This window comes from Eulemur rufifrons, chromosome 19, assembly GCF_041146395.1.
Source record: "Eulemur rufifrons isolate Redbay chromosome 19, OSU_ERuf_1, whole genome shotgun sequence".
Lineage (NCBI taxonomy): Eukaryota > Metazoa > Chordata > Mammalia > Primates > Lemuridae > Eulemur > Eulemur rufifrons.
The window spans coordinates 91,354,229-91,367,871 of record NC_091001.1 but is presented as its reverse complement, the minus strand read 5'-3'; the positions used below and the strand labels follow the sequence as shown (position 1 = coordinate 91,367,871).

The 13,643-nt window shown below is 38.6% G+C and overlaps 1 protein-coding gene across 1 annotated transcript in view; it reads left to right on the top strand.

Moving 5' to 3' along the window:
- The first annotated feature begins 7,876 nt into the window (after positions 1-7,876).
- Positions 7,877-13,643, top strand: part of SLC30A6 (solute carrier family 30 member 6) — a 46,021-nt gene continuing 40,254 nt past the window's right edge. Inside the window, exon 1 of the mRNA XM_069493924.1 lies at positions 7,877-7,926. Within this exon, the coding sequence (XP_069350025.1) occupies positions 7,924-7,926 (3 nt within the window). The 5' untranslated portion in view covers positions 7,877-7,923. The remainder of the gene's footprint in view (positions 7,927-13,643) is intronic.

The following is a 13,643-nucleotide window of genomic DNA, read 5'->3' as shown; positions in this document are numbered from 1 at the left end:
ATTTTGTTTCCATTTAGAAAGGGATTAATATTGATTTTGTTATGTAAGTATTATTTTAGTTATGTAAGTATTATTGATACTTACATAACTAATCATTTACATAACTATGTGGTTCCAGCTCAACTTTTAAAATATAATCTCCTTTAAAATTATGATTATTGGGAAAGTTTTTGGATAACAAAGATTTCAATTGTTAAAATATATAAAAGTTAATATTATAAATATTGAGTCAGAAAATTATATTACTATATAGAAGTTACTTTACTGATAAAGTCTGGATGGAATTCAGTGCTAGAAAATTATTTTCTATGACTCAGTTTTATTTTAAGCTGTATTTCTTTCATAGAAGGGCCATGAAAATAGAATAATGATTTAGTAGGTAAGAGATTGGCTTGGACTTTTTCAATAAAGATAGAAGTTGTTGAGGTTTTCTGAATTAATATTGACCTAGATTGTGACCTTTTAGATTTTGTGTTGAGCTCTATTATATTACTTCCTAGAAGATATTGCTTAAACATTAAGCGTTAGTGTGCTCTTCATGTTAATATGGCAGAGTTTTGTAAACTAAATTAGAACTTACTGGTGTGTACTGGACTTTGAGCCAAGGGAAAGAATCGGTACTGTCCTTCCAGATATCTTAAGAGTAAAAGCTTACTCTGAGACAGTCTGCCCATTGAGGTTACTAGATTTCTGACTTGGAAATATACTTTGTGTTCAAGAAGAATTGGAGGAAAAGAAAATACTAGAATTCTAATTTAAGTATGGATACAGCAGTCTTTGTTTATAGTGTAAAATTCTTTATATTTTGTACAAAAGCTAATCTTTTGGTAAAATGAACCATTTATAGTTTGTTTTTAAACTCTGAGTCAAAGGATTTTCCTTTAAATGTTTGTCTCAATTTTAGTCTGGTCTTTTGTACTTTTTTCCAGAAGAAATGAATTAAAGGGTACAGCTGCATAAAGTAGGTTTTTTTCCTAATGGATTGGAAATAAATGATAAAATATATTTTGCCTTTAATTTTTTACTCTAAAACTTTTTGAGATTTCAGGGGTTGCAGTATGATAATGAAGGAGCAGCTTGTATTGAACTAACTCTTGTCAATAACAATTATAAACTCTGAAGAAAATATAGATAGAAAGCAATGATTAGGAGGCTCTGGAGAGCAATCAAAACCAGGCAGAAACTGCACAAAATCCTGTAGAAGACATCCACATTAACCAGCTTTAACCCATAGGTCAATTTCCAGTTTGTACAGCTCACTTGGGAACAGAACTCAAGCAGAATACAGAATTACAGTATTTATAATGTATATAGAAGTGAAATATAGGGCAAAAATAGCACAAAGGGCCATAGGGAGCAATAAATGGAATTATATTGAAATAAGTTTATTACATTGTACACAAAGTGGGATAGTATTAATGTCAGGTAGTCAGTCCATGGTAAATTAAGGATGTATATTGTAATCTCTTACCCAGTCACTGAAAAAATAGTACAGTAGATCTAAAAAGCTATTAGAGAAGATTTAGTAAAATTTATTAAGATTTATTAAAAATTATGTGATTGACTCAAATCAAGAAAGGAGACAAAAGGAACAAAGAACAGATGTGAAAAATAGAAAACATACAGGATGGTAAAGCTGAAATAAAGTGATATCAAATAATTAAGTTAAATTTAAATGAATTGCTTTCTTACAATCCTTCCTGAACTTTTTGTTTTTTCTTATTTTTTTTTTTTCTCTTTCTGCCACCCACTCCCCTGCCTTCCACCACCCCCTCCCCCAACTATTGTTTTACAGTCATTAGGTGGTTGGCCCTCGAGACTAACTGCAGGTTTAATGATTTGCTAGGAGCACTCACAGGACCCAGCATAGTCATACAACAATGATTTATTACAGCAAAAGGATACAAAGCAAAATCAGCAAAGAGTAGAAAGGGAATTGAGCGAAGTCCAGAAGAAACCAAACACCAGCTTCCAAGAGTTCTCTTCCAGTGGAGTCTCACAGGTTGCTCTTAATTCCTCCAGCAACAAGTGACAACGTGTGGAAGTGTTAAGTCTGTTAGGCATGCATAGTGAGCCCCTCTATCTGTTAGGGAATGGGGGGAATCCTTCCCCAGATCCAAGTTCCCAAATGCCAGCCAAGGGCAAACCTTCCTAGCCAGGCTTTCTAAGGATAGCAGTCTCAGGCCTGGTATTTTAACTCTTTTGCAGTGGTCCAGATCAAAGTGTTTGCAGTGGGTAGAAGGAAACTATGGTAGCTCAGAGTTGGGTGTCAGAGACCTAGTAAGGAGAGGAGGGTATCTATAATTATGGGCAGCCAGGTGTCAGGGACAGAGTGAGAAAGGTATTCACATGGTGGGGAACAGCAACCTGGAATAAGAGCTCAAGCATGGAGAGGAGAGTCTGTATGGGGAAAGGGTGTCAGCAGAGATGACAGATTGGTTGCATACAGGAGACTTGATCAAAGTGAATGTACTAACCATAGTGGAAGCCAGGTTTCTCACTGTCAGGAGAAGTGGGGTATGAATACAGAAATGGAGAAAACCTGTAGAGTTGGGCTGGAAATGGCTTTAACTAAATTCATGGTTTAAAAATCTATAAAAAATAAATGAATATAAATGTGTGAACATATGTATGTAGGTATGCATCCACATACACATATTCCACTGACAAGGCCCTGGAGCTTGCCTTCCAAATTCCCCACTGTCTTAGTCTGCTCGGGCTGCCATGACAAAATACCATAGACTGGGTGGCTTAAACAACAAATTTATTCTCACAGTTCTGGAGGAAGTCCAAAATTAAAGTATGGCTAATTTGGTTTCTGTTCAGGGCTCTCTTCCTGGCTTACAGATGGCCACCTTCTCCCTGTGTACTTATATTGCAGAGAGAGAGCAAGCCCTCTGGTGTCTCTTCTTCCCCCTCCACCACCAGACAGAGTCTCACTCTGTCGCCCAGGCTGGAGTGCAGTGACGTGATCATAGCTCACTGCAGCCTCAAACTTCTGGGCTCAGGCCTTCCCAACTCAGTCTCCTGAGTAGCTGGGACTACATCCACATGCAACCATGCCTGGCTAATTTGTTTTTAATTTTAATTTTTTGTAGAGACAGTATTTAGGAGTCTTGCTATGTTGTCCAGGCTGGTCTTCAATTCCTGGCCTACAGTGATCCTCCTGCCTCAGCCTCCCAAAGACCTAGGATTACAGGCATGAACTACCACACCCAGCCTGGTGTCTTTTCTAAGGACACTAATCCCATCATAAGGGTCCCACCCTCATGATCTCATTTAACCCTATCTCCCAAAGGCCACGTCACCAAATACCATCACACTGGGGGTTAAGGCTTCAACACAGGAATTTGTAGGGACAGAAACATTGAGTTCATAACATCCACTAGAGGAACCAGGGCTCCTTTTAATTTGTCCATGTATTTAGTTACATATCCATGAGCCCATGGTTTCTTATTTTATCTGATGGGTTGTATATAATTCATTACTACAGTTACTTATTTGTAAACTAAATCCAGGCCTGGGACAGGGAAAATACAAGATGCGTCTGGAATATCTTGTGCCAGAAAAGAAGAAAGTGCTCAAAGAATGATAAGGATGAATTGTTGAAACGACACAAACCAGATCAAAGGGACTACTACTGAACAAATTTGAGAATCAAGTAATTGTAGTAATGAATAATATACAACCCATCAAATAAAATAAGAAACCATGGGCTCATGTGAATATGTAAATAAATACATGAACAAATGAAAAGATGAGGAATAGGATGTTTACATGGTTTAAAAGTACCTCTCCACAAATACTAATTAGAAAGAAAGAAAGAGTTACTGTATAGTGGAAAAACCTGGCAGATACCACCTTAATCTAGTGATGAAAGTTATTAAAGTGCCAATTTCCACATAATTGGATCAATGAGGAGAATGCAATATCATTTCTGTGGTGTTCCTGTTAAAGATGCATAACCTGAATAGACTCCAGGGGCATTCTGCAAAATAAAATAACTGGCATGTAATCTTCAAAAGTGTCAATGTCATGAAAGCCAAGAAAAAACTGAGGAGATGTTCCAGACTGAAGGAGATTAAATAGAATGACAACTAAATGCAACTTGTGATTCAGAACTAGTTCCTTCTGCTATAAGATGTTATTGGAACAACTGGCAACACTTCAATGGGGTCTCAGGACTAGATGACAATAATGCATCAATATTAATTTTCTGATTTTGATGGTTCTATTGTGGTTATTAGAAATATGTCCTTGGTTCAGAATATACACTAATGTATTTGGGGGTGATGAGACAGCAGGTCAGCAACATAACTTTAATGTTTCAAGGAAAACAAAGTTCTTTGTACTGTCTTTCCAACTTCACTTCAACTTTCTCATTGCTTCAAATATTTTCAAAATTTCCTGACATCTATTTTCCATTTTTGTCTAGTTTACAACTTTGAATCTTTGGTCAATCTTCCCTTAAATTTTCTACTTTTATTTATTTTTTCTTTCTTATTTATTTATTTTTTTTGAGACAGAGTCTCACTCTGTTGCCCGGGCTAGAGTGCTGTGGCATCAGTCTAGCTCACAGCAACCTCAAACTCCTGGGCTGAAGCAATCCCTCTGCCTCAGCCTCCCAGAGTGCTAGGATTACAGGCATGACCCACTGTGCCCAGCCCATCCCCATGTATTTTTTAAGTTCCCTTATTTCTTCTTTGACCCATTGATTATTTAGGTGTGTATTTTGTAATTTCCATAAGATGTGAATATCCCAAGTTTCTTCCGTTATGGATTTCCAATTTCATTCCATTATGTTTTAGAGAATCTATATGCTTAATCCTTTTAAACTTACTGCAAATTGTTTTATGGCCTAACATATGTTCTATCCTGGAGAATGTTCCATGTCCACTCAAGAAGAATGTGTATTGTGCTATTGTCAAGTGGAGCATTCTAGAGATATGCTAGGTCTAGTAGGTTTATAATGTTGTTCAAATCTTCTATTTCATTTTTGGTCTTCTGTCTAGTTGTTACCTAGGATTTTATACTTAATTCCCCATATTAGATTTTTTTCTTAAAATATCTTGAAAGGTTCCTTTTTGTTTCATATAAACCCTATTACACAAATCAATAAGGAATTGATTAAATATAATAAGGCACATGCCTATGACTGAGTTCTCTGAGGCCATTAAAACAATATTCTGGAAAAATTAAGATGCAAGGAAAAAGAAGTCATAATACATCCTTACATTAAGTAGGTACACTAAAACAATATGTACTGTTTGATTCCAATTTTGTTAATAATACAAAAAACTGGAAAGAAACATCAGATATCAAGAATGGTTTTCTCTGGGTGAATGAGGCAATGAGTTATGTTCTGACTTGTCTTCCTGCTCTCAATCTTGTCAGGAGTAGCAAGTACAGAGTAGCAGTTAAGACTTTAGAATCAGGTTGTTTAGGGCAGAAGAGTAGTTCTGCCAGACTGTGTGTGTGACCTTAGCAAATGATTTTCCAAGCAGGGATGACAGTAGCTTATCAAAGGGCTGTCATCAGGATTAAATAAGCTAACACATATTAAGCTCTTAGAACAGTGCCTACCAAATATTAAGTGCTTAATAAATCTTAGGTATTACCATCCATCTACAATCTGACGACTGAACTCTGATCTTTTTCTTTGCCCCCCCCAAATTCCTTTCTAAGGGGGCCTGGTGAGTCATCTACAAATGATAAAATCCCAGTAAAGAGGTTTATATGATATGGTTTACTTCCCAACCTGATTTCAGTATAGCATCACATAAAGGATAGAAGACCCCTATCTTAACTCAAGCATTGCTTTCTGCTGATTCCTAGTCTTTTGGACAAAGCCTCTTTCAGCCAATTGTCAACTAAAGAATCCCTAAATCCACCTGTGACTTGTAAGCCCCCGCTTTGAGATGTCCCACCTTTTGGGGCCAAACCAATGTATGCCTTCTGTGTATTGACTTATGACTTTACCTATAATTCCTTTCTCCTTGGAATGTATAAAACCAAACGGTAACTCTCCCACAGCAAGTCCACTTGCTCAAGGTTTCTTGGGCGTGGCTCTGGGCCATGGTCCTCAAATTTGGTTCAGAATAAACCTTAAGTTTTGTTTTTTTTTTTGTTTTTTTTTTCAGAGTTTGTCTTCTTTTCCATTGACAAATCCATTCTCTACACTGCAGCCACAATAATGTTTAAAAAATGTAAAGGTCACTCCTTGTTAAAAACTGTCCTCTGGCTTTTTGTCTCACTTAGAAAAAAAAATCCAAGCACTTTATCACTGATTTAGAAATTCCTGCTTGATCTGGCCCGTCTACCATTTAGATCTTCTCTCCATTTCTTCCTCTCAGGCACAAAGCTGCAGACATTCTGCCTTCTTTCAGGTCTTAAAATACTCCTGCTCTGTTTGACTTAGGGTATTTGCACTAGCTATTCTGCTTGGAAAAATCTTCACAAAAAGACTTTTGCCATTCAAAGTTAAATTTCATCTCCTTAGAGAAGCTTTCTCTAACCACCAGAGTTGGTCTAAATTAGCCACTCAGTTGCTCTGTATAGCATTACAGGTTGAGGATCACTAATCTAAAAATCTGAAATTAAAATGCTCCAGAATCCAAAACTTTGTGATTGCAGACATGATGCCATCAGTGGAAAATTCCACACCTGATCCCATGTGATGGGCTGCTGTCAAAACGTTATCTCATGCACAAAATTATTAGAAATATTGTATAAAGTTACCTTCATGCTATGTGTATCAGGCATACATGAAACATAGATGAATTTGGTGTTTAGATATCTCATTACGTATATGCAAGTATTCCAAAATCTGAAAATATCTGAAATCCAGAACACTTGTGCCAAGCATTTCCAATAAGGGATACTCAACTTGTAACTTATCTTTTACATGACACTACTTATGAATATCTTTTTTTTTTTTTTGAGACAGAATCTCGCTCTTTTGCCCTGGCTGGAGTGCCGTGGCGTCAGCCTAGCTCACAGCAACCTCAAACTCCTGAGCTCAAGGGATCCTCCTGTCTCAGCCTCCCGAGTAGCTGGGACTACAGGCATGTGCTGCCATGCCCGGCTAATTTTTTCTACATATTTTTAGTTGTCAAGATAATTTCTTTCTATTTTTTAGTACAGACGGGGTGGGGGGGGGGGGTCTCACTCTTGCTCAGGCTGGTCTCGAACTCCTGACCTCGAGCGATCCTCCCGCCTCAGCCGCCCAGAGTGCTAGGATTACAGGCGGGAGCCACCAATGAATATCTTTGTAAAATTTCTTTCTTCCTGCTTTTGTCCCCTTTTATTAGAATATAATGTTCACAAGACCAATACCTGACATACGCGTGTGTTCCAAATTCAGTCTTTATCGAATGCTGGCTTTTCTCCCAAGTTTTCTATAATTAACATTACTTTTATAACAAATTTTATAGAGAATCAAAATAGTATTTTAGTAAGTAGACTACAGTACTCTGCAATTCGTTCAATTTCAAACTCTGCTAAGGTAAACTAGATGTATAACTCGAGGCAAGTTTCTTACTCTTCCTCCTTCCTCACTTGTAAAGCGTAAATACTATCTATTTCATAAGGTTAAATCACACAACACAGGTGAAAGAGCTGCAGCACTCAAGGAAATTCTCCTAACATTACAAATAAACCCTAATCGCTCCTTGCCATTGGCCTCAGCGCTTCAAGCCCGTACCAACCCTCAGCGAGACTCGGAGAAGCCGTTCTACACGCCGCCTTTGCCTCTAAACAATGCAGGGGCAGCCGGGAAGCGGGGCGGGACCCTGAGGCCAGGCACGCACTTCCGCTCACGCGTCCCTCACAGCCAATCGGCCTCTGTTGCCCCACCCCTTCCGTTCTGGGAAAAAAACCGAGCTCCCAGAGCGTCTTCCGGCGGGAGCTGTGCTGCTCCTTATCATGGTGAGTTGGCTTGGGGGGATGAGGGTTTCTGTTCCAGGTGGTTCGTCTTATCATCTCTCGTTCCGAAGGGACCTTGAAGTCTCTTAGCCGCCCAGAGGAGGGGTCATCGGAGTTGCGGTCGGGCTCTCGGGAGAAGTGGCTGTCACTCGAAAGGTTCCCCTCAGCACTCTGATCCCTTTCGGTCTCTCACCCTGTTCCTTTGGCGCTCAGGACCCTGGCCCCGCTACAGGCGAGCTTTCAGGTCCTGGTCAGTTTATGACTTACCCCTGTCGAGATTTCATTGACGTAGAAATAAAAGTCTTTGTCGGCGTCAGCGACTGCACCTCCAGCAAAAGATCTGAAAACAAGTATATGGCGACGATTATAATGGTGATTTTTAGAGCAGTGACAATAAGGCCAGCGGAAATAAAGAAAGTTATTAGTCGGTTTTAAGGCAAACTCCCTACTCTACAACTTGGCTTGACTGAATAGCAGGTGGTCTGATATGGCAGCAGTTTTCATAAGGACACTGACTATAGAAAGTCAAGATGTTTGTAGAATGTCTTATGGCTGCTTTATTTCTGCGTTTGTAGAAACTAGTGGAAGATCCCAGTAGACGTTACGGTTATTGAGATGTGTTATCTCTAAATTTTCTTAGAGCAATTAGTCATTTTATGCCTTTAGAAATCAAGTATATAGGTCTGTGAATTTTATCTAAAAATAAGCAGTTGGTTAGGATTTCAGATGTCAAAGTGGTGTGTGTGCCTTTTGAAAATGGATTTATCAGTCCAGGCGCCGTGGCTCACGTCTGTAATCCTAGCACTCTGGGAGGCCGAGGTGGGAGGATCGCAGGTCAGGAGTTTGAGACCAGCCTGAGCAAGAGTAAGACTCGTCTCTACTGAAAATAGAAAGAAATTAGCTGGAAAACTAAAAATATATATAAAAAATTAGCCGGGCATAGTGGCGCATATTTGTAGTCCCAGCTACTCGGGAGGCTGAGGCAGAAGGATCGCTTGAGCCCAGGAGTTTGAGGTTGCTGTGAGCTAGGCTGACGCCATGGCACTCTAGCCCGGGCAACAGAGCCAGACTCTGTCTCCAAAAAAAAAAAAAAAGAAAGAAAGAAAAAAGATGGATTTATCAGAAAAATTCATGGAGCACTTATTCATGGTCCACTTATGAGAAAGGGACTACATTTCTGTGCCTAAGCTGTTTTCACTCTATTGAATTTTTTTCTTAAGTGCATAGTGTTGAAAAAAATGTCTTATTCACACACTTTGTGTTTTGTAAATTTTCTGTCATCTTTTTGCACACAGAAAATGGGTAAAAGTTTATCTTATTTTGGCCAGCAACAAAATAGCCTCTAGCTATGCTTTTTGAAATGTTCATTATTGTGTAGCCAGAGTTATATTTCTAAAATTTGACCACATCACTCCCTTGCTTAAAAGTGCTCATTTTTATTTTATATAGCACTCAAGATAGTCCTAACTGGTTTTTTGTTTTTGTTTTTTTTTTTTTGGAGACAGAGTTTCGCTCTGTTCCCCGGGCTAGAGTGCCGTGGCATCAGCCTAGCTCACAGCAACCTCAAATTCCTGGGCTCAAGCGATCCTTCTGCCTCAACCTCCCAAGTAGCTGGGACTACAGGCATGTGCCACCATGCCCGGCTAATTTTTCTATATATATTTTAGCTGTCCATATAATTTCTTTCTATTTTTAGTAGAGATGGGGTCTCGCTCTTGCTCAGGCTGGTCTCAAACTCCTGAACTCAAACAATCCGCCCGCCTTGGCCTCCCCAGAGTGCTAGGATTACAGGCGTGAGCCACCGTGCCCGGCCTAGTCCTGTTTGACATGGCATACAAAGTCATCCATAGTGAAGCTTCTTACTTCAACAGCCTCTTTTTTACACATACACACACATGACATGCATATTCCAGCCATGGCAAACGGCTTGCAAATCATGATGTCTGAATTGGGCTTTTGCGCCTATGGTATTCCATATGCCTCAATTGTCCTGACTGCTAGGCTCAAGCAATCCTCTTGCCTGAGCCTTCCATGTCCAGCTAATTTTCCTGTTTTTTTGTGGAGACAGGGTCTTGCTCTTGCTCTTGCTCAGGCTCATCTCGAACTCCTCTCCTCAAGGGATCCTCCTGCCTTGGCCTCCCAAAGGGCTAAGATTACAGGCATGAGCCTCTGCATCCGGCCCGCTAATTCTTTTTCTCTAGGCTTTCCCTCATGATGTCCCAGTATCCTGTTAGGTGCTTCTCCTTTGTGCTCCCATGATACATTGTGCTTTGGTACATTTATGTATATATGTATATGCACACACACAGGCACCCATATGTACATACATACACACACAAAAACACAGATACACACATATGTAAGCAACAATTTATTACATAAAGCTTTGCAAAATGCATACATATCATAAAAACCTAACTTGCCTAAAACACTCATGAATAGATTTGAAGGTAAAGGGATAAGAAACTTAAAATGCAGAGGTTTTTTAGATAATACACCTTCATTAACTCACTGCCCTAATTTAATAAAGTTAAATTTGAATCCCTTGTGCTTTTTGCCAATAACATCTATAGACTTTACCAGACTGTGTTAAAATTGTATATGTACTTGTCTTTCTCACTTCCTAGACTGTAAGCTCACTGAGAGTAGGATGCATATATTTCACTCTGGTATTCCCAGAACCTTGTACAGTGCCTGGCCCAGAGAAAGTTTTTAATAAATGTCTGTTTTACAAAACACGGAATATACTATGGCACTAAATTTCTATGTTTGAAACAGTATTAGTAATACAAGGAAATAGTAGCATTTAAGATTTATTTTAAAGGTTATGGGGAAAAAGCTTTTTTGAGTCACTGATTATGTATTGTTAAGAACGTTCTATGGCAAAACAGTGTTTTCTTAGAGAATGTAAAGAAAATATAGCCCTTGTCATTAGTGAAGTTACTAAAAATTAACTTACAATGCATGGTAAGGTCAAGGCCATCCTATGGTAAACTAAAATTAAGTGGCATAAAAAAAGCTACAGTTTGAAATAATCTAGGAAGACTTCATGTAGTAGGTGAAACATGAAACTAAGCAATTTGTGCCTTAGTCTAATACTTTTAATCTAATATTTGTTTCATTTAGATGAGACAGAGAAGTCAAGTATTATAGAGCTAGCAGAGCTTGGTCTCGACAGTTCTGACCTTTTCATGATAGAGTAGGATTGTCATGAGACAAGGGGTAAACCAGTTTAGCTGGAGTTGAGGATTTCTATCTGGAGTAAGAGATAAGACTGGAAAGAAAAGGTAAATCATTGAAAGCTTGGAATTTCAGGTTGCAAAATTCAAAGTTTATCCTGATAGTAATGGAGAGCCAATATAATTTTGGAAAGAGTGATATGAACATTAGAAATTTGGTTTTGTTTTCAGTATCAGGATGGCATCACAAGTGGTCCTCTACTTTTTAGAAACCTTGTTGATTTTCTTAACCTGAAACTTAAAGTAACTTAAGTGGGTTGAAGTTAAACAGAAGATATCCAATGATAAGGATATTGGCAGAATTTTTTATCTTTGTGACCAAATATCCCACATGTAATTCTTTAAGAAAAGGATACATAGAATATGTATTCTAACAAAATAACATATTGTTCCTTTTAAAGTGAATTAGCTTAGCAAGGCCTTAGGATTACACACACGCTATTCTTTATTCGGATATCAAAATTAGTAACACTTTTCTGATGCTTTATTTTTACTGTTTAAAATATTTTTTATTTCATCTTTTTTTTTTTTTTTTGAGACAGAGTCTCCCTCTGTTGCCCAGGCTAGAGTGCCGTGGAGTCAGCCTAGCTCACAGCAACCTCAAACTCCTGGGCTCAAGCAATCCTACTGCCTCAGCCTCCCGAGTAGCTGGGACTACAGGCATGCGCCACCATGCCTGGCTAATTTTTTGTATATATTTTTAGTTGTTCAGCTAATTTCTTTCTATTTTTTTAGTAGAGGTGGGGTCTCCCTCTTGCTCAGGCTGGTCTTGAACTCCTGAGCTCAAACGATCCGTCCACCTTGGCTTCCCAGAGTGCTAGGATTACAGGTGGGAGCCACGGTGCCCGGCCTCAGCTAAATTTTTTATTTTTATTTTTTGTAGAGATGGAGTCTTAGCTACGTTGCCTAGGCTAGTCTCGAACAATCCCACCTACCTTGGCTTCCCAGAGTGTAGGAATTACAGTTGTGAGCCACCCCACCTGCCCTGGCCTTCTTTATCATTTTATTACTTTTTTATTATGAAAAATTTCAAACATATACAAAAATAGAGACACTATAATATAATGAGTCCCCCTCTACCCATCACCTAGTTTCAACAATCATCAACACTCTGCTATTGTTTGTTTTGTGCCAAGGCTAGTGCTTGGTCCTTTTTCAGCCTTTCCTGAGTTCCAGCATAATGCAGCAAATGGCATATCTAAGCTTTGAAGAAATGGGTTATCCCTCCGTGCAACTACTCTAATGTTCCCTAGATGCTAACTCTGTAGAAAAATCATGCCTCTGATTGAGTTGGATCTGAAGGTTTTTTACATTTATAATTTGTTGATACCCCAATTCCACTGCTTTCTGGGGGCTTCAGAAAGGGGCTTCAAATTGGCCAACTTTAGTAGCCAAACTACTTTGTGGCTTTTACCATCTAGGAATGTATTTTGTTAAAATCCAAATATTTAAGTATATGACACTTAGCAATCAAATTATTGTGAAGGATTTTTTCCGCCCCGGAAACAGTTACTTTTGGAATAAGAGAATTTTCTCTTTACAGATACCTATAGGCCGAGCATGGTGGCTCACGTCTGTAATCCTAGTACTTTGGGAGGCCCAGGTGGGAGGATTGCTTAAACCTGGGAGTTTGCAGTTGCAGTGCTATGATGATGCCACGGTACTCTAGCCCAGGTGACAGAGTGAGACCCTGTCTCAAAAAAAAAAAAAAAAAAAAAAAGCTATAGAGTATTGCTGTGGGAAACCTATAGCAGAAAAATTAATAGGGCCATGCCGTGTTTTCGGCATATAAAAAATTTAGTATTTTTGAATGATAACTGAAGAAATTAGTAATCACAGGTCTTTTGGCATTATTCCCGTTATTACCAGTAAACAGCATAAATTCAATTTATGATAGCACACACTTAAAGTACCATTTTTGGCCTTCCTCATAGACATAAATTAAGTTTCTGCTTCATTATCTGTTCCACATCATAGGAAAATGACTGAAATGGTTTTCCTTAAATTTGGGATGGTCTGATTTTAAATATAGGGTATATGGCAAACATGATATTCTCTCTATGGTAGGGGGATCAGGATGTGCTGAGAAGTCACTTGAGAAAGGCCTCTTCCAAAGCAGCAGAAGCTGTAGTTCAGCAAGAGGTGGGTGGAACTATAGGGAGAGGCATACTATTTTTTATTTTTAAAATAGCAACAGAAATTGTGATTTCAAATTAGCAATACAAAGTCTCAAAAACAAATATTGTGAATAATAGGCAGCTATTGATTTGGCCAGCTTTATAAATATATAACTTTAAAATCGGTCATTTGTGTTTTTTTTTTTTAATTTGTAGAAGCACTTTGTGTATAGAGGAAATTGGAAATCAGCCTACTGTCTGTCATGAATTAGAATTTTTTTCACAGTTCACAGTTTAACTTCTCTAGGGTTCCCCCCACCCCACACCCTTTTAGGGTATTGTAGTCCCATGTGAAACTATGTAG